Raw genomic sequence first — 19,780 nt, 5'->3', positions numbered from 1 at the left:
ATTTTCCGCTTGGGTGGCTGAAATGCAATGATAGGGTATTGGGTTTTAGCTCCTGCAATATTTCGTACTGCATGATTGTAAAATAGGGCATACATTTACCTTGTTATTCCTTCTCCCTATCCTCCTCTAGTTCCAAACCAACTCTCATGCTTTTGGTCTGAATTGAGGTTGGTCAGTCTGTTTCCATGACCAGTGTAGAGACCATGTTTATGAAGGCTGACCCGGAGGTTTTATCAGACTAAACTTAGAGTTATCAGATGACCTGATCTCTCTCCTTGGGTGGGGGGTGGGGGTTGTCAAGTAAGGTTTGCAGGTGAAGTGGGGACCAGGTTAGAGGAACCCCCACAGGACACTTAGACGGGAGCATAACTGGATACCCTTCCCTTTCCTCCTCACTTATTTCTGGGTCTAAGGCTGGGTTCCAACCGGGACAACTTTATTGGGAGTTCCAAATTCATTGGGACTGTGTGCGGTGTGGGGGAGAAGGTAACAGACATAGGAGTCTAAAAAGCAGGTTTCTTCCCCCTGGACAATGTATCATAATTCTAGGATGCTAACTATTTCCTTAAAAAAAATGAACAGGGGGCACCTGGGTGGCTCAGTGGGTTAAGCCTCTGCCTTCAGCTCAGGTCATGATCTCAGGGTCCTGAGATCAAGCCCCACATCAGGCTCTCTGCTTGGCCTGCTTCCTCCCCTCTCTCTCTGCCTGCCTCTCTGCCTACTTGTGATCTCTCTCTGTGAAATAAATAAAATCTTAAAAAAAAATGAACAGGACATTTTCTGAGATACTTTTTTGGGCTTCAGAACTCCTATCTTTTTTTAATGCTAAACAAAACAACAACAACAAAAAAACCAAAAACACAACTTTTCCAAATGCTCAAAAGGAAAATATGCCCTAGGAGACTCAAATAGATGTAGCATTTGTCAAGGTTATGTAGAAGAGAGGAAACAATTATCTGTCAGCCTTACATGGAAAATGGGAATACTGACTAGAATTTGAAACAGAAAGCCTGGTTGTATTTGCATGAATTATTCCCTTTACCTTCTAGAAGTCCTTTGTGTGAGCCCCTAAAGAGTTAGTTTCTAAATTAGTATGTTCTGATTTTGCATTTTAAAGTGATCTAACATTTTTTCCATTTGTTACTTAAGTTTTCCTTAAGTTACTTAAGTGTGGATGATCAATTATTTATAAGCAGTTAGTTATGCTTGGGGGGGCTCCTGCTTAGAAATAATTCTATCATGATTTCCACCCATAATGTTTGCATAATATAACTGCACATTTATCAAAGTGGTTGCTAAGGGATACATTCCATGACTGGAGAGGACTTTTTCAAAAAGTTTTCAAGAAAATTTTTTTTTTATAGTACTTGCGATGGTTAAAATAAATCTGCATTATCTTATTAAATATCTTACTAGTTGTGAACTGGTTACATAAATTATGATCTAGTCAGGAATAGGGTAAGTTAGTTCTGTATGTCCTGATATAAAAGCTTCTCTAAGATTATATAAAAAGAAAAGTTGGAGAAGGATTTTGTCATTCCATTCGGGTAAGAGTGTGTGTGTGTGTGTCCACGCACATGCATGCACTCACGTGAGCACGTAGTGTGTGTGTGTCACACATATATCCTGGTAGACAGACAAATCTCGCATCGGAAGGTATTCTGAAAAATAGCTGAGTCATCTATGCAATGGCCAGAGGGGGTGGGAGGGATAACTTCACTTTTCATTTATTTTCCTGTAGTGTTTAGAGTTTTGGTTTCTTTAAAAAAAAAAAATCAAGAGGAATTATCTGGGTGGTGAGATTAGGAGCCATTTTAGTGTTTACACATCATAATTCTCCATATCAACTTTTTAAAAAACTTTTTGGTGTATTTTAAAGAATACCCGAGGGTCTTAAAGTCCAGTTTACCATCACAAAAACTACAGAGCTAAGAGGTTACTGAAAGTGAAGTCCCCTTTCAATCTTATATTTATTTCATGTTAAACCATGTGGAAAAATTGGCTGTGGTGCGAGAGTAGAATCCTATTAAGGCTGTGTTAAGAAAAAGCATTTAGGGGGCACCTGGGTGGCTCAGTGGGTTAAAGCCTCTGCTCAGGTCCTGATCTTGGGGTCTTGGGATCTCTGCTCAGCAGGGAGCCTGCTTCCCTTCTCTCTCTGCCTGCCTCTCTACCTACTCGTGATCTCTGTCTGTCAAATGGAGAAATAAAATTTAAAAAAAAAAAAACGGCATTTAGGGTAAGAATCAATGTAGGTAGAAAGAAAAAAAAATCAGGTAATGTGGTAATAAGAATCTCTCTGGATGCCCTGGTCTTCCATTCTTTTAGTACTGTGGGTCCTTCTGCAATCTGCAGTTGCTGATTAATTTTTCAGGGATGGTAGACTTGGGCTGTACTTTGTTCTGCTTTTGCTGTTTGCAGCTCACTCAGTATAGAAGCATTCTTTCATCTTTGCTCATGTGTCTCATGCTCTAGACATAACGACACATTTTCCTTTTTCTTTTGCTCAGTGACCTACTGCACAGTCTATGTGTTCCATGCTTTTAGGGGTTGGGGCAATGTGGCATGTCAGAGAAAGCCACTGTCCCTAAACACTATTGGGCTCTTTGGCAATACAGTGCAGTGCACTGGTGCGTGCTAGGAAGCTGCCCTCGTGCCTCCCCAGGTGGAGAGTCCTGGTTCCCAAGCTGGGAGGTGGGCGTCACCTTCAGCCTGTGTTCCTGCATAGCTGTGGTTCAGTGTGTCAGCACCCATGAACCCGCTCCCTTCTTGGTAGGAGGCAAGGTGATACGACACCCTATTCCTGCTTTGGTGTTCCACATGTTCGCCACTTCTCGACACCTGTCCCTCCGAGCAATTCAAGGTAGCTGGTACCAACCAGCATCATTCTGCTTGCTCGGGTCAGGCAAGAAGGGGAATACAGCACTGATTCATAGACAACCTCCTTTGGAAAATGCCTTGTTTCCTCTTGGTTGGAAGAAACCCTTAATATATTACGTCAGGAATTTTCCACCCAGAAACTAATTTTCCATGACAAGATTTTCTATTTGTGGTAGACCTACTATGTGCAAAGTATATGCATGGGGCTTCAGTGTTTAGGAATGAGGCTACTGCTTGTGAGCTCATAGGGATGATAGGGAGCAGGTGTGGAGAAGGGGGTGGTGGCAGTTGCTCGGGGCCCAGAGAGTTCTGTGACCCCTTGGGAAAGTGTGAAGCTCATCTGAGGGCCCACAGAGGTCTTTCCCTGCAGCACGTGGCAGAGGGGCTGCCCCTCTGGCTTTTTTTTGGTTGGTCCCTGTCCATAAACTCAAAGTTTTCCTAAGGACTGACCTATCCAGGACTTCCATTTTTGTTGACAAGGGGGACATATGTACTTCAAAATTTCCAGTTAAGAATTAACCTCCTTAGTCACGAGCCAAATGTGTTATACACCGAGTGATATCAGTGGCCAGAGGCTACTCAGCATTTAACCTACCTTGTTATGTGAATATCGGCATCATACCGCAGAGGAATTTTGAAGTTGACCAAATTATCTGCTTTGCTTTCTTCCTGGCTTTCGCTATTGAAACAAACATTAGGAAACTACTTAAAGAGAAATATTATTAAAGCCCATCTACCATCAATTCATGACTTCATTATGTTTTACCTTAAGGCTTGGAAACTGACAGATGCCTGATTCTGAAGGTTTTGAAGATTGAAGTCAAAGTTAATAGTGAAAGTCACCTATGCACAAAATTAAAACTCATTAATCTGGGAGGATTCATACTCAGGGACTAATTAGAAAAAAAGTTCCCCCAAAAAGCAAACTTCCCCCAATTTCATTCTGAATTATATATGCCTTGAGTTTTCAAACTTGTAGGCTATCTGTTCATCTACCTTTCTGTTTTAGCATGCCTTGCTTTCAGAATTAGAGGGCCTATCTTTCGAGTCACGTGTACAGATCATCACATCACAGGCATATCTCCTTGTCAGAATTTGAAAGCTCTGTGCTGATGTGAAAATCTGCTCACCAGGGGTTAACATGGGATAGCTATGACTCTCTACAGTACTCTGATTGGTGTTGTTCAATGTAGTCAGGGAAAAAAAGAACTCTCCCTCTTCTATATGCTTTTGAAATGAATTGCATGGGGGAAAACCCCACTTTTATTACTAACTTGAAACATTCAGATATTTTCAAAACTCCCTCGCAATATGCAGCTGGTTAGTTTGTGACACCTGTCAAATCACGTTACCTAACAACAACGAAGACGGAATGGTGGCGAGTGACACTAGTGCTGAGGAGGGGCTAGTGTGGACTTGAGGAAGAAGTGCAAGTTGTACCTGTTGCTCCCTCTTTAAAGCTGGGTAGCCAACATCACAGGTAACAGTCTTCTGAGATGAAGCAATCTGGCATGTTACTTCTGTCCCATCAACCTGGAGACCAAAGAAACAACGATCAATTAATATGTAGAGTGCATGTGCACATATGTGCTGAAGGATGTATGAACCACAGGGCATTTTAGCAGTAATGCTAGTTCACAATGAATTTATTGTCCCTGATATTAAAAATCTCATATTGGAGGCACCTGGGTGGCTCAGTGGGGTAAGTCTCTGCCTTCAGCTCAGGTCATGATCTCAGGGTCCAGGGATCTGGTCCCACATCGGGCTCTCTGCTCAGCGGGGAGGCTGTTTCCTCCTCTCTCTCTGCCTGCCTCTCTGCCTACTTGTGATTTTTCTCTCTGTGTGTCAAATAAATAAAAATCTTAAAAAAAAAAAACACCAAAACCTCATATTGTCCAGGTAGTTAGTATACTATTTTTACTGCTAAGCAGGACACCCAATAAGCCAAAAGTGAGGTCAAATACTGGAATTTTCCTCCAGAAGTAAATCATAGTTCTTATATTTCAGAAGCAAAAATAACTTTAATCCAGTATTTTAAGATGTTGACTTTAATACATACCTTTCTCTCAATAATAATTGAAATTTGTACTTTCAAGAGAAGAAAACAAATCATACGTTGGTGCTTATATTTTAAATACTTTAAAGGATCTTTTTTCGTTCTTTTTGTTTTTTTTTTTTTTCTCTTTAAAATAAGAAGTTCCCATTTGGCACAGGAAAGTGAAACATCAAAGTCAGAATAGATTTAGAACACTAAATCTGTTAAGTTCGTGATGACTTTAACTTGGATGAAGCCATTTGTGATCCTTTTATCAAGTAGTGAATTTGGGAAATCTCAGCTTGTCGCTCCTCTCCCTTTCGTTGCTTGGTGGCAGCGGAGGGGCCAGAGGACCCTCATGGCCAAGTGTGTTCCTGGTATAGTGATCAAGTCAACATGATTAACTGACCTCGCTGGAATGCAGCATCTTGGCAGGAGTAAGACTTGTGGTTACAAAGCTTGGCCTGGGCTATAGGACTCTAACTTCTCCGAGCAAGTGCAGCTCAGAGCATCTGTGCAGCGGCACAGCAGCCTCATCCCACAGCTGGCTGGAGAAGAGTCATGGTTGTGTCTGGCCAAGTCTTAGGGCAGAGGAAAAATTGACCAAGCTGTGAAGCAGAACTGGTCTAGATACAGAGCCGGGCTACGCTCACGTGTGGTTTAACTAGTTGGGAGCCCCAAAGTTAGGACTGATCATACTTAGGAGTAAGGCACTTCCTCAGACAGCATATGGGACATGGGGATGTGAGTGTGAGCTAGATGGGTATTAGTATCAGGCAGGAAACACAAGAGTAGGGAGCCCGGAGTGTCATCACCTACCGGCATGGACCAGGAAGCAAAAAACAAGTTTTCTGAAAAATCAACAACAATTCTAGTGTTGTATGCACTTTCCCTTTTGTTTTTCAGTGTTACTGAAAATGTTAACCTTCTGTTTTGGTTGCTGATGATAAAGAGTTGATCTCTGTTAAAAGAAAAAAGGGAAAAAAAAAGGTTAAAAAGGCTGGTATTCAAATACTTCACTCATTTTAAAAATAAGAAGATAAAACTCTTTAGATTTGGAGGACTAAGAAAGTTGTTTAATAAGCCATCTTCATAGTAAAATGACTCAGACGACAAATAAGTCAAGGCTATTACATTTGCTCCTTCATTGATTTTAACTTAAACACTGCAGGGAGAGGAACCATCCAAATACAAATGGTTTGAGATTTCTTACCGTTTTACTCCTTTATGGATGGTAGAAATTGAAATTCAGATTTTAAAGGTCTTTATTAGTTATTGGTTTTTTTTGTGTGCATGTAGGAAAAAAATCTCCATAAACATTCATTTGAATAAAACGTCTAATGTCTTATTTCTACATTTTACCCTGAACTCAAACAGACTTACTGAGCAGCTGACAGTTGTTGGACATCTAGAACTAGATCCGAGATACAAACTCCATCATCCCCACAGTCCTTGTAGAAAGGGATCTACAAAAAAGGAAAAACAATCGCACACATTTGCTCAAGTTAAAAACCAGACTGTGGAAGAGTACATGTAGAATTATTCTATTTATATAAAGCTCAAAACCATAAAAAGCCAAACAACATTTTAGGAATATGTATATGTTTAGTGACATAGGAAGAAAAGCAACAATAAAGACCAAATTCAAGGTGATGATTTGCTTGGGGGAGCGAGATGGACGTGGATGTGATGGAGGAAGAGAGGGACACAGAGAACATAGGTTCTGGTGACATTTTTTTACGTGGGTGGTGAACACAAGGTGTTTGACTTTATGGTTATTTATTTCTTCAACAAATATTTATTGAACACCTATGGTGGGCCAGGCACTGCTCAAAGGGCTGAGAATAGTGCAGTGAAGAAGACAAAAGTCCCTGTCCTTCACGGATCTTGCATGCTGATGAGCTTTGAACATAAAAATATTTCACGTAGAAGACAAGTATTTGGAAAGTTATGTCCTATGGACTTTCGAACATGACTGCAGCAACCATGAAGCTTTCTTAGCCAGTCTGAATTCTAGGAAGGGCAAACCGCACTTACACTGAAGACCTTGGCCTTCTCAGAGTAGGCTTCAAGGGCGGGGCTGGTGCCAGGGTTCTCCAGACTGATGTTCACACACAGATCCAAAGAGCTGACAACGTCAGAGGGCTTCTACACACACAAACAGTGAGGCAGTTTACTAGGGCACAGCAGCTTCAAAACAAGAATATGACCACCAGTGTGTTCATAATTAAGGACACAGTTCTCTCTCTATAATGGAGAATATCCTTGTTTTGGATTTTTCAGACTCTTGCTTCTCTTCTGTCTTAATTCTGCCCTTAGCCTCTCCACTACCAAAACGCTTAGAGACTTGGATTCAGTAAAAATCTGAAGCAGCAATTCTTAGTTAAGCTCACCAGTAATCTTGTTATTCATACATAATCTATAAACATTTAGAGGCTATGCCCAGTTTTAATACTTAGAAGTCATAACAATACACAGCTCTTGGGTTGTCGGCTATGGTCTTTCCAGGCCCTACTGCCAAGACTTAGGAGTCCTTCGGTATCCTGACCAAGTCTCTGGGAGGGCATATGCCTGACATGGGAAGGTGCTCAGGGCTGGCTATCAGGCAGTGACAAGAGAACTCCCTTCCTTAGTCAGAACTTAACTCTGCTCTACAAAACCGGATAAAGGGTCGGGGGCGCTCAGCTGGCTGTAAGCCTAGCCCACAGGATGGGCTTGGGATTGATATCCAGTATGGTGTGTTAACTGAAGCAAAATCTCTTGCACTGACCCAAATCACACACATCATCTTAAAAACTTCACAAGTACACATCAGCATGAACAAGATACATGTGTGAACAACAGCTCAGCTGACTTCATTCCCCCAGAATGGACTACAGGTTTCATTTGATCTATGACTTAGCACAAAAACAGGAGGGAATGAGAGCTGGCTTTTAGCCCTTTAAAGAATGTGTGTAATTGGCTTCTTAACAAAAAAAGGTCCAGGCCTTCATAAACAAGACGCCTTTAACATGAACAAGAAATTAAACAATGCAATTGATTTTAATTCCTCTATTAACAGAATTAATATTTCCAGAGTAATATTTAGTAGTTTTTGATATGTGATCTCTGTATCATTCATCTATATCAAAAATATCTGGGAGTACTCCTTCAATCTGTATATACCTTGGACCTTCAAACCCAAATTTCTGGTGGTGGAAACCCAGAACATGCATCTTATAAGTTCTCTTGGCATTCTTACACATCTTGAACTCTGAGAACCATGTTCTATGAAAGTTCTTAAGCAGCTCTTTTAAAGATGAGCTTTTAAAAATCTTTTTAAAAAGGTTTCCTGAGGAAATCACACTTTGAAACACCATTTCATGGTTCTGGAGGGAAATAGTCATGTAATTGATAAAATCAGTTTTCTGTTGGAAATCCTGAGAAGCATTTTTCCTACTTGTGAGATTTTCAAAATTCATGTCAACTCTCATAACTATGGGATATGATTGGAGCAAATAATTTTTACCTCATCCTTCCCTATATTTAAAACCAATAGTGGAAATCACAATTGGAATTGTCCTTTTCAGCAGCTTAAAAATAAAAATTTTCCCTGATAGGAAAATACTAGAATAAAATTTGCAGTCTACTAAAAGTTTTACCTGTTAAATGTTAAAGAAAACACCATGTTTGATTTCTTTAAGAACCTTATTTTTAGCCTTTCGGTTGCAATCCCAAATAAAATTTCACGCCAGTAACATATTAGTAGAAGGAACCATGTACTAGCATCAAGAATAGGATTTCCTACTCATGCAATTAGACATGAAGAGGATTAATTAGAAGGACGGGCATTTTCTAATTCCTAAGCTCCCTTTTTAGACATTGACCGTTCATTAGTCATTCAGAGGAAAAGATGAGCTCGAGGACGGAGGCCTCACCTGTATGTGGATGGTGTACTCAGTGCAGCTCTGTGCTTGACTCACCAGCATATTCTTCTGCAAGCACCTTTCATTGTTTTCTTTAAATAAGCCCCTGGAGGTTACTCTGGATGAGTACAGGTTTGCATCAATTGTGATGTTGTATACAATAGCTATGACAAAAATCACAAATGTTATTGCAAATAAACCTTTACCAAAAAACCATCCCTACCTTACTGTGTTTTACTGGGTGAAGTCAAGGACTTCAAGAAAATATAAAAATAATCTTTCCATGGATGGACTGTGAGCCATGGACAGCCACGGCACTTACAATTCAGGCTCTGGTGTGAGGTAGGGACTCTGGTTCGAGAGAGAGGCGATTCAAAGAAGCATAGCTTGAAGAGGGGAGAGCAAAATGGACTTGCCCCCAGGAAATCTGAGGGAATTTGGTCAAATTACTTCCTTAAGCATCAATTTCATCATCCCTAATATGGTGAAACGAAAAAGAGGCAGTTACTGAGTGCCTGCCATTGAATATGTTCTCATATTGTACACGTTTTACTATCAGTCAACCTGGAAAGTGGATAGATCTCATATTTCACATAACAAACAGAATAAAAGAGGTAAAATGAACCAGCTCCATTCACACAGTGAGGGCACACTCAGAAATAAAACCGGGGTAATTTTGAAATCAGGGCTCATGTTGTTTTAGCTTCCAGGCAATTGTGAGGATTAAATGTTATTTGAGATAAACTCTGAGGGAACACTCTAAATGCTTATTTGGGGGTTGGGGGGGGGGAAGGCATGCAACTCCTCAGTAATAAGTTTGGAGTCAGACAGACTTGGTTTGAATTCTAATTCCATTGTTTATGAGCTCTAGGACTGTAGGCAATTTGTGTAACATCTTTCCCTGGTATTTCTGTTTTTCCCTAGTATTTCTGTTTTGTAGATGAGGAAATGGAGGTTGATTCCATTTCCTCATCTACAAAACAGAAATACTACTATTAAACCAGGGAAATGAAAATGAAAAAAAAAAATGCAATAAAAACAGAGGTCAGGGGGATGCCTGGGTGGCTCAGTTGGTTAAGTGGCTGCCTTCAGCTCAGGTCATGATCCCAGGGTCCTGGGATCGAGCCCTGTATTGGGCTCCTCACTCAGCTGGGAGCCTGCTTCTCCCTCTGCCTGCTCTGCCTGCTGTTCCCCTTGCTTGTGCTCGCTCGCTCTCTCTCTGTCAAATAAATAAATAAATAAATACAATCTTTAGGGGGAAAAACAGAGGTCAGTAGCCAATATACAAAGTATCAGAGACTTCAGAGTCCACTGTCCAAAACTGAAAAAGAAGATCTGATGATATTCAAAGCATCAGCTGACTAATCTGGGGTTACTCCATTTTATTCCACTATTTTCAGTATTTTAAAGGTTGAATAGACTTCCAAAATACATTAATTCTACTGGTTACCTTTAAAGTATCTATTAGAGATGTTGGATCATTTTTCTTACTCCACTGACTTAATGAAGTTAACAACGATAGATAAAACGTAAGTGAATCAAATGAACTAAAAACAAGCAGTGAAAATAATACAAAGGAAAAACAATGCCAGGGAGGTGAGTGTAGCCAGGACAGAGTTAGTTCATATGGTAATACTAGCTCATTTTTCTCAAGTAGCCTGGTGAAAAGGATAGCCTCATAGGCAATATATCTTTTTTTTTTTTCCTTAGGTTATTAACTTTAAACTGCAGTGAGCACCTGATATAATAGAGACCACATGCTTTAAAAATTTACTTTTCAAAGTTGTGAAGATGGGATTCTGGTCTTACATACAATTATTGCCAGACAGTTAAGTGACAAATGATCATGACTGGCTTGTCTGAGTGGACCTGAAGACATTCAGGAAAAGGTGCCCAATGGGAAGAAAGCCTAGGGAAGGACATTCTCTGAAGGCAGAAAGCTGCTTTCGAGTTACAGCAACAGAAGGGGGGAGAAGCCCCATCAAAAAGAGGAAGATTTAGGAGACAAATCCATGCTTTCAGGCCAGAAAAGCTAACCAGCCAGCCATTTCTGCCAACTAATAGATTTCCCAAATTAATGTTATAGGCAGACTAGCCACTTAATGTCCCCCCCCACCCCCAGCTTTGTTGAGATGTAATGGAGATACAATATTGTATCAATTTCAGGTATACAATGTAGTTTTTTTGCATATGTAAATACTGGAAAATGATTACAATAAGATTCATTAACAGATCATCACCTCACACAGTTGCAATTTGGAGTGTGTGTGTGGTGAGAACTTTCAAAATCTCTCTTAGCAACCTCCAAATAGGCAACACAGAGTTACTGGCTCTAGTCACCATGCTGTGCATTGCATCTAGCCACTTAGTGTTTATACAGGGATGGTTTTTGACTCAACGATGCTGGCTACTCACAGGGCAGGCCTGTGAGATGTGCTATTCAGAGTTGGGTCAGTGTTTGAATGCCTGAAAGGCAAAATGCCAGACACAAATGAGAAGCAGGAAAATACAGAAAGCATGGCAAGGTTTGAATCTAACTTCTGCTTTATGTTTTTAACCTATGTATTTCTTGGTTATGAATCATGACAAAGACTGAAAATAGAGTGGTTTGTTAACCACTTAATAGAACACTTGTAGGAACTACGGGTGGCTGAAGGTTAGAGCCAAAATCTGAAGGAAGGGGGATGAGAACCTGTGAAAAAGCCGCATGAGAAAAAAAGGCAGAGTTTAATCACGTTCAAACTCCATGGCCATGCCCTGTGAGTGCAGGACAGAGGATAGTAAGGGGCAGTGGGTATGAGGGATTCGGCCAGTCCCAGAGAAATGACATTTCCTGTTGACATCTGTCCAGTTATCCTCACTCCTGCTGACAGGACACAGATTTTTATCCACTTCTCCAGATTATTTAGAGCATTTAAAACACTGGGCACAAACTGCATCTTGTTTATATTTTCTCATTATTTCACGCCTACTATTTCCTCAAGAATAGGAATATTTGGTACTTGCGCTGAACATGCTATGTCTAGATCATGTCTCAGCTGAAATATGGCATAAAATATGGGCAGAACATCAGTGTAATCTTCATGTGCCCAAGGTTTAAGGTAAGGAACCCCTGGGTAAAAGACACTTCGATGAAGTTAGGAGAGCCCAGGACAAGGTCACAGAGAGAGTAAATTTCTGTGGCAGAGTGTTACCTTCCGGAGACAAGAGAGGAAGATCTAACCGCATCTTCCATACATAATTAACCATTCTCAGGCACTTCAAATGTGCAGCAATGTAATGTCTGCAGGACCCGTATTGCCTTTGGCCCATAAACACAAAGTGCAGGTTATATTCAGAACTAAAACTCTACAAGCAAACCTATCTCCACACAGATTATTTCAGGTCAACCCACCCACTTGATCATTTTGCTTAGGAGGTCTAAACTTGGCACTGAAACAGAGTGTGAGTTTTATGTCAGCATTCTTGTTGAACAAAGTAATTTTTTCCGGTGTGAATGAAGCATCCACAGACACATCAGCAATACTTTGGGACCTGAAAGACATAAATGGAAACAGGTAGGTTACTGCCAAGTGCACGTTATGACCTTTACCTAGAGGACCCGGGACCAGCATTAGCAAATTATTCTCAGCACAGTCTAAGCACTCGAGCACTATTTCATGTTTGAAAGCTCTAAAATGGTAGGTAAGAACAATATCTTTTGTGTTTGTGACTGACTGTATTGTGAGCCAAATCCACATTAAATATTTTTTGTTTGTTTGTTTGATACATGCGTAAGCATGGGATGTGAGTCTGTAAACTCTTTGCAAATGAAGTACAAAGTCATGATCTCTGTTGTGTTTTGTCAGCTACAAACAGTGATGTTTGCTCTTCCCACAAAGGGAGGGGAGAGAGCAGGGACAAGGTGAGAGGTGTGGCCGAGGAGTGTGGCTGTGGCCGAAGAGCGTGCCCATGGCCCTGTTGCCTCCCTCAATGGCTGGCAGCACTTCTTTGATGTGTGGCATAGGACCATAGTGGCGGCAACTAGCCTGGTACTAGAAAATGGCTGGGGAGTCTCTCAGGCAGGGTGCAAAAGACTTCTGACTCTGGCACAGCCCTTTAGATATCTAGAAAGCTTTCCCATACACATGGGCTCATCTGCTCCTTTAAGACTCCTGTGAAATAGAACAAATATTGTCCCCTTTTTATTAATGAGAAAGTCTGAAACAAAAAACATTTAGTAACTTATGAGTTTACTGAGTAATAGTTAGCAAGTGAGGAGCAAGAGCTCATGATCTAGTTTCTCTGCCATTAAAATGCTGTACTTCATCATAACAATTCTTTGTGCACACACTGCATGATTTATAGAGCAGCAAATAGTAATTAGTAATTTCATTGTTTTGAGAAGTACCGTAAGAAAATGCAAAAAACATTTTATCTTTAATTTCAGGTACCATCTGAAGGACTTAAGTGAAAAATTGTTTCATCAGTTGATCATGCACCTATAAGGCCCCCTAATAAGCAGCCATAAAACATCTAATAACAAGTACAACATGTCCTGAAACCTACAATCTCTTTAAGAGAATCTTTTATCCCAATGGAGATGGTGGCATTGATTGAAAGGATTTTGTTAACTTGTTTTTTAAAAAATTATTATCAGGAAGTTACCTAGAAAATCTAGTCTCAACATCTTATAGGAATAGGACCACAAAATGGCAAGAACTTAGGCTGACTGATCACGTTAATCAATTGATCTGACTCCATGAGTCTTGACTTTTTGAAGAATCAAGTCCACCTTTAAATAAAAAAGTCTGGCCATCATTGATGATATTAAAAGGGAGTATCAGGGTGCCTGGCTGGCTCAGTTAGCAGAGCATGTTACTCTTGAACTCAGGATTGTGGGTTCAAAACCCCTAATAGGTGTAGGGATTACTTAAAATCTTTTATAAAATGGGAGTGTCATAGCATAGTAATTATATAGGCCTGAAGGATGAAACCTTCCAGATGGCTGGAGGGTGATGGTCCCTGAAAAGTATCTTTAAAAATTTATAAGAAATTATAAATCCTGTGACAATATTATCACATCTCATATTTTTCTAATGGCATGCTACTCTTAACTGATTTTATTTAGTAAATATATTTTTTAACATGTCAGTCTTTAGTATGATCTGTGTATTTTCCCCCTACATGAAGTTTTCTTCTTAAAACTTTTTCAAAACAATGCATTCTCCAAACTTTTCAAAACATTCTCAAAATAGTGCATTTCATTTTTTTTTTTTTTGCAGGCTCCCTGCTGAGCAGAGAGCCGATGGGGGACTCAATCCCAGGACACTGAGATCATGACCTGAGCCGAAGGCAGCGGCTTAGCCCACTGAGCCACCCAGGCGCCCCTGCATTTCATTTTTTAAAAGCACATGTGAAATATTGTGAATAGTTTAATGAAACTCAGAAACAACACATCAATATGTGATGTTTTCTGCTCTTGAAGTATTTGGACATTTAAAGCAAATGAATGGAATATATTTTTGGGGGGAGGAGACTCTTGATTGAATTCTCAATTTTTTTATGATTCTAATCCCTGACCAGCACAATATATTTATTTTTGTCCTTGTATCACACAGCCGTTGAATCCCATATTGCTGCTCCCTGCTCTTCAACTCCTACTGAGGTCAATGAGAGGTCAGCGAAACCTAAATAATAGCTTCTTGTTTATGACTAATAATTTCAAAAGTTACTTCATAACCACATGAGAAGTTATACTTAATTTGTGTGGTCTGAGTGTTCAGTATTTTTAGAGCATTCTCATGAGGCTTCCTTTCTGTGAGCTGAGGTAAGGTTGTTTGGAAGATAATATACAGCAATATCCTGAATACCATTTTAAAGGCTCTGTCTATTCTGTGTCCTTTGTCTGCTCAACATATAGAGAAGAGGAACTTGATGGCTATGTTAAGCAAATATTTTTCTTCTCCCATTAAGGAAAAACACATTTCTTCCATTGACACATAAACTATGACACATAATTGTCCTGGAGTCTTCTAGAATGCATGTGGCATTTCTACAATTTCAGCACAGCTATCTGTTCTACTTAGCAGGTTATTTTTTAGTTAGCTAGTTTGTGTCTGATTCTCAGCTGACTCACCAGAGCTGAACCACTTGCCCAAAGGCTCCAATGGACACGTCGGTGATGGAATCGCCATTTAAATCACCATAACCATCCAGAGATCTCCCAAAATACTGGAGCTGGCTCCTAAAGGCTCCATCAGATCCCAAGATTTTCTGAAAGAGCAAGTATGACATGAAATTACAATGTGGAACAACTGAAATAGAAAAAAAGGGAGCTTCTGCACAGCACTGTTAGATTTTTCTAAATAGCCACTTCTCAGGTTGTTTTATTTGCCACAAAATTCCATTGATTTTTTTCAATCACAGTGTTTCTCATCTGTTTATCATGCTTGCAGCCACAGAGAAACAGCATGAATCTTTTCACATAAAAATCACAAAGAAAAAAGAAAAAGTAGCAGATCTGGGACTGAGCAGGATTTGAAACAAGCTGAAATGTGATTGTCTCCTAGTCCACATCTTTTAGGACTTCCCTGAAAAGTTGCCTGATCAATGAAGCCCCTTTGGGCACCCTTTAAGTTACCTAATAACTCCCACTCTTGAACATTTAAAAAAGTTTTTAAATGTCTTATCATTTATTATGATCTGGAACACTTTATCTCACTTACCTTATTTTCCCTCTGTCTCCTCCACAAAAAATGCAAGAGCTGCAAAGAGCAGAGTTTTATCTGTCCTGTTCTTTACAGTATCTCCAGCACCCAGGATGGTGCCTGACACATAGTAGGAGATACACTAAATGTTTGCTTAATGAACAAATAAAATTCTAAAAATAAGTGGGATGGATCAGATTATCTGCATGGCACTTGGCAGCTCTAACATAAGGATACTCACATGTAAATACATCACCATGGAACTCACGGATTACCTGGGAATACCTTGTGCGAATGGTGCCCTCATGACCGTTGTAGATGTACACAGCTCCAGAGTTCTGATTTTCCAAAGGGGAACCAACTATGACATCATTGAAGCCATCCATGTTGATATCTGAAAGAGCTGCAATCGCTGAACCAAACCGAGCATTTTCAACACCCTCGGGGCCTTCAAGAAACTGGTGCCAATTCAAAACACCCTGGCAGAAAGGAAAAGAGGGATGAATAAAGCAAACCTTCCAACGTTTATCATTAAAATTCACAGCAAACGATGTCCGAGCCAATTTGTAAACTGTTAAAAGTAGACAGGATTTTGAAAACTAGATTTCAAAATTTTCTACAAAGACAATTATAAAATGAGAATTTTAGCAAGTCAGCTCATAGGATATGTGCTCATAAACCAAGGTGAAAGGAGTGAATTCTCTTTACTGTATCTGCACAACCTGTATTAACACTACCCATGTCTTTCCCTCCTTTTCCCCCATAATACTAAAATCTTTACCTGTTTCCAAAACTTCCCATTTAAGATTTGCTGATGAAAATCTACTAACATCTTGAATAAAATTAAGATGGAGACACACAAAAAACAATGTTTTATTTTAGACCTTTTCTTAAAAATTATAATGGTACAGGTAGTAGAAAACAAGACCGTTAGTTTCCAGTTCAAGAAAGCAACCCTAAACTCACCCCTTCCCTGGAACCCATCAAATTATACCTATTAATAGGACAATTCTTCTTGGGGAAAAAACTAAACCGAGGGCTGACTAAACAGCTACTGGACAACCGAAGATAGACAAAATGGTAAGAGAACACAAAGAGATGGAGACACAGTATTAAAGGGAAACTGAAGCAGTGGGGATGCAGAGTGCTGAGAGGGCAGAACAGATTTCTCTGATCGTGGGCACAGAAAAGAAGTCACAGTTTAAAAGGGCAATTAAGGGGTGCCTGGCTGGCTCAGTTGATTGGACGACTGCCTTCAGCTCAGGTCATGATCCTGGAGTCCCAGGATCGACTCCCACTTCAGACTCCCAGCTCCATGGGGAGTCTGCTTCTCTCTCTGACCTTCTCCTTGCTCATGCTCTCTCTCACTGTCTCTCTCTCAAATAAATAAATAGAATCTTTAAAAAAAATAAAATAAAAGGGCAATTGACATCAAAAAGAGACAACACTAGAACTCTACCACATGGTGGAGGAGTTGCAGGCTAAGCTTTCAAGTCAGAGGGACTGGAAAATGATGGTTTACATTATTACCATTCCACCTTAAAACCTCAGTCAGAGCACGGTCTGCCTAGCAGATGGGCAGTTCTGGTGGTCTCCGAGCTCTCGACCTCACCAACCTCAATAAGTCTAAGGTTCTCAAGCCCACACCAGTCTCAGTCTTTTTCTGCTGGGACAGAAAAAAAAGCTACAGTTTAAAAGGGCCAAGGAGTGGTGGGAACATTCCCCCTCCACATTTAAAACCCAGATTGGAGCAGGGTCCAAACACAATAACCAGTGGGTTTAAGTGTCAGAAAATGCAGGTCCCAACCCTGTAAATGGCAGGGTTCAGTCATCAGAGAGGGCTCACAACATCAGTAAGCCCAGGGTCTGTAAGCCCATACCAGCCCCTGTGAAGCCAGGGCATGGAAAATAAGCTGAATTTTAATTTTTTAAAAAAATTTTTGTTTAAAAATTTTTAATCAAAACAGGTTTTTATTTTTAAATTTAAAGATATATCTTTTGTTTTACTTCCTCCTGATTTTTTTCTTTCAAATTTTATTATTTTCTTCTTTCTGCAAAAATCCAAAGTTTAAACAAGTAACTAACAATACAGCCACAGCTCCAGCCACCAGAAGAGTCACCAAGAACACATGGTTTGCAAAGGGACACCATCCTTCAAGTTTAGGAGCAGTAGCTGTTCTGGCTAATCCACAGAAACAAACACAGGAAGTCAAGCAAAATGTAGAGATAGAGGAATATACTCCAAAAGAAAGGGAAAAAAACACCTCACAGAAAGAACTAAATGAAACAGAGATAAGCAACATGCCTGAGACAGAATTTAACAATTGTGGGTGGTGGGAGGAGCAAGATGGCGGAGGAGTAGGAGACCTAAATATCGTCAGGTCCCAAAAGTTCACCTAGATAGCTATCAAACCATTCTGAACACCTACAGACTCAACAGGAGATCGAAGAGAAGAAAAGCAGCAATTCTAGGAACAGATAAAGGACCACTTTCCAGAAGGTAGGATGTGCAGAGAAGTGAATCCGAGGGGATAAATGGGAAAATAGACCTTGAGGAGAGGGGCCGGCTCCCAGCAAGTGACACAGCAGCAGAGCACAAAACTGGAACACTTAGAAGTTTGCTGCACTCCAAAGGCGAAGTGTGTGTGTGGGGGGGTGGAGCCTTCACAGGGACAGTGGGCTCTCAGGACCCACAGGGTCATACAAAGAAAAGGGGTATCTGAGGATGGCAGAGCTCCCAGATATTGATCGGAGCATGGGAGCTGGCTACAGGGACAGAGCCAAGGGGTGGGCTCTCAGCTTGAGGTTACCTTAGACCATGATCCATGGCACAGTCGGGCCACTGTACTTTGAGCAGGGACACCACATGTGGCAGATCTGTGGAGACCCTCCTACTCTGGGAGGAACGGCATGGAAGCATGCTGCAGGAATCATCTGGAGACTCCAAATGGGGCTATGAGCCAAAGACAGAAATGCTTTGTCACAGGCTGGGTGAGCAAGGAGTGTGGCCAGAGACCAGGGAGACAGAAGGGATTGACTGTTTTTCTCTGGGGGCAAACTGAGGAGTGGGGCTCAAGCTCTCAGCTCCTAAGGGGCCAGAGATTGGGAAGTCACCATTTTCACTCTCATCCTCCAAAGCTACACAGAAAGCATTCAGGAAACAAAAGCTATGAGAGCCAACCCAAGCAGATGGCTCAGCCTGGCCCCTGGAAAGAGTGGTGCAACTCCACCGTGGGCAAAGACATTTGAGAATCACTGCAACAGGTCCCTCCCCCAGAAGATCAGCAAGAACATCGAGCCAAGACCAAGTTTACCGATCAATGAGAACTGCAAAACTTCAGAGCTATGGGAATACAGCACATAAAATTCATGGCTTTTTCACCAAGATTCTTTAGTCTTTCAAAGAGAAATTTTCTAGATTTTTTTCTTACTCTATTTTTTAAAAATATCTCAATATTTTAAAGTTTTTTTTAAACTATTTTCTCTTATCAATACCTTTTTAGAAATCTTTAATTTTCATTGTTATAGTCCTATTCCATCCCTTTTATTGTATTTAACCTTATTTTTATGTATACATATAGGTGTTTCTTACTTTAAAATTTCAGTATACAATTTCTTCAAACAGATCAAAATATGCCCTAAATCTAGCACATGTCTTTTTTCTGGTCTCCAGCCTGATCACATTCTTTCCTCTTTTTTTGTTTCTTTTTTCAACCAACTTCTTATCAATTCCTTTTTTAGAATCTTTTTAAATTTTCATCTTTGCACTCATATTCCATCCCTTCATCATCTTTACCTGTGTGTGTGTGTGTGTGTATGTATACACCCAAAATCAAGTGTGCAGCTGGTTCTATTCACCAGTCTAATATATATGTATATGTGTATATACATTTATATTTATAAAAAATAAATATATATAAAAATACATATACATATAAAAATACATATACATATTTTTTTATTTCTCCTTTATTCTTCCCCCAGTTTTGGGTCTCTTTCGATTTGGTTAGTGTATATTTTTCTGGGGTTAGTATTTTGTTCTCTCATTCATCTAGTCTTATCTGGATAAAATGACAATGAAGAAAGACTCTCCTAAAAAAATAAAACAAAACAAAACAAAAAACCCAAGAGGCAGTAATGATGGCTAGGGTCTAAATCAATATGGACACTAGTAAGATGTCAAAACTAGAGTTCAGAATGACGATTATCAAGGTGCTAGCTGGGGTCAAAAAAAGCATGGAAGATACTAGAGAATCCCTTTCTGAAGAAATAAA

At 40.1% G+C, this 19,780-nt stretch overlaps 1 protein-coding gene across 1 annotated transcript in view; it reads right to left on the bottom strand.

Annotated features, from left to right (window-relative positions):
• Positions 1-19,780, bottom strand: part of ITGA2 (integrin subunit alpha 2) — a 110,858-nt gene that overhangs the window by 16,259 nt on the left and 74,819 nt on the right. Inside the window, exons 14-23 of the mRNA XM_059417106.1 lie at positions 15,782-15,985; positions 14,936-15,072; positions 12,212-12,351; positions 8,830-8,981; positions 6,950-7,060; positions 6,296-6,378; positions 5,732-5,873; positions 4,318-4,410; positions 3,644-3,720; positions 3,473-3,556 (exon numbers count right to left, since the gene is read on the bottom strand). Of these exons, the coding sequence (XP_059273089.1) occupies positions 3,473-3,556; positions 3,644-3,720; positions 4,318-4,410; positions 5,732-5,873; positions 6,296-6,378; positions 6,950-7,060; positions 8,830-8,981; positions 12,212-12,351; positions 14,936-15,072; positions 15,782-15,985 (1,223 nt within the window). The remainder of the gene's footprint in view (positions 1-3,472; positions 3,557-3,643; positions 3,721-4,317; positions 4,411-5,731; positions 5,874-6,295; positions 6,379-6,949; positions 7,061-8,829; positions 8,982-12,211; positions 12,352-14,935; positions 15,073-15,781; positions 15,986-19,780) is intronic.

Source organism: Mustela nigripes, chromosome 12 (genome assembly GCF_022355385.1).
Source record: "Mustela nigripes isolate SB6536 chromosome 12, MUSNIG.SB6536, whole genome shotgun sequence".
Lineage (NCBI taxonomy): Eukaryota > Metazoa > Chordata > Mammalia > Carnivora > Mustelidae > Mustela > Mustela nigripes.
Note: the sequence above shows the minus strand (reverse complement) of the source record. Positions and strands in the feature narration are given on the sequence as shown.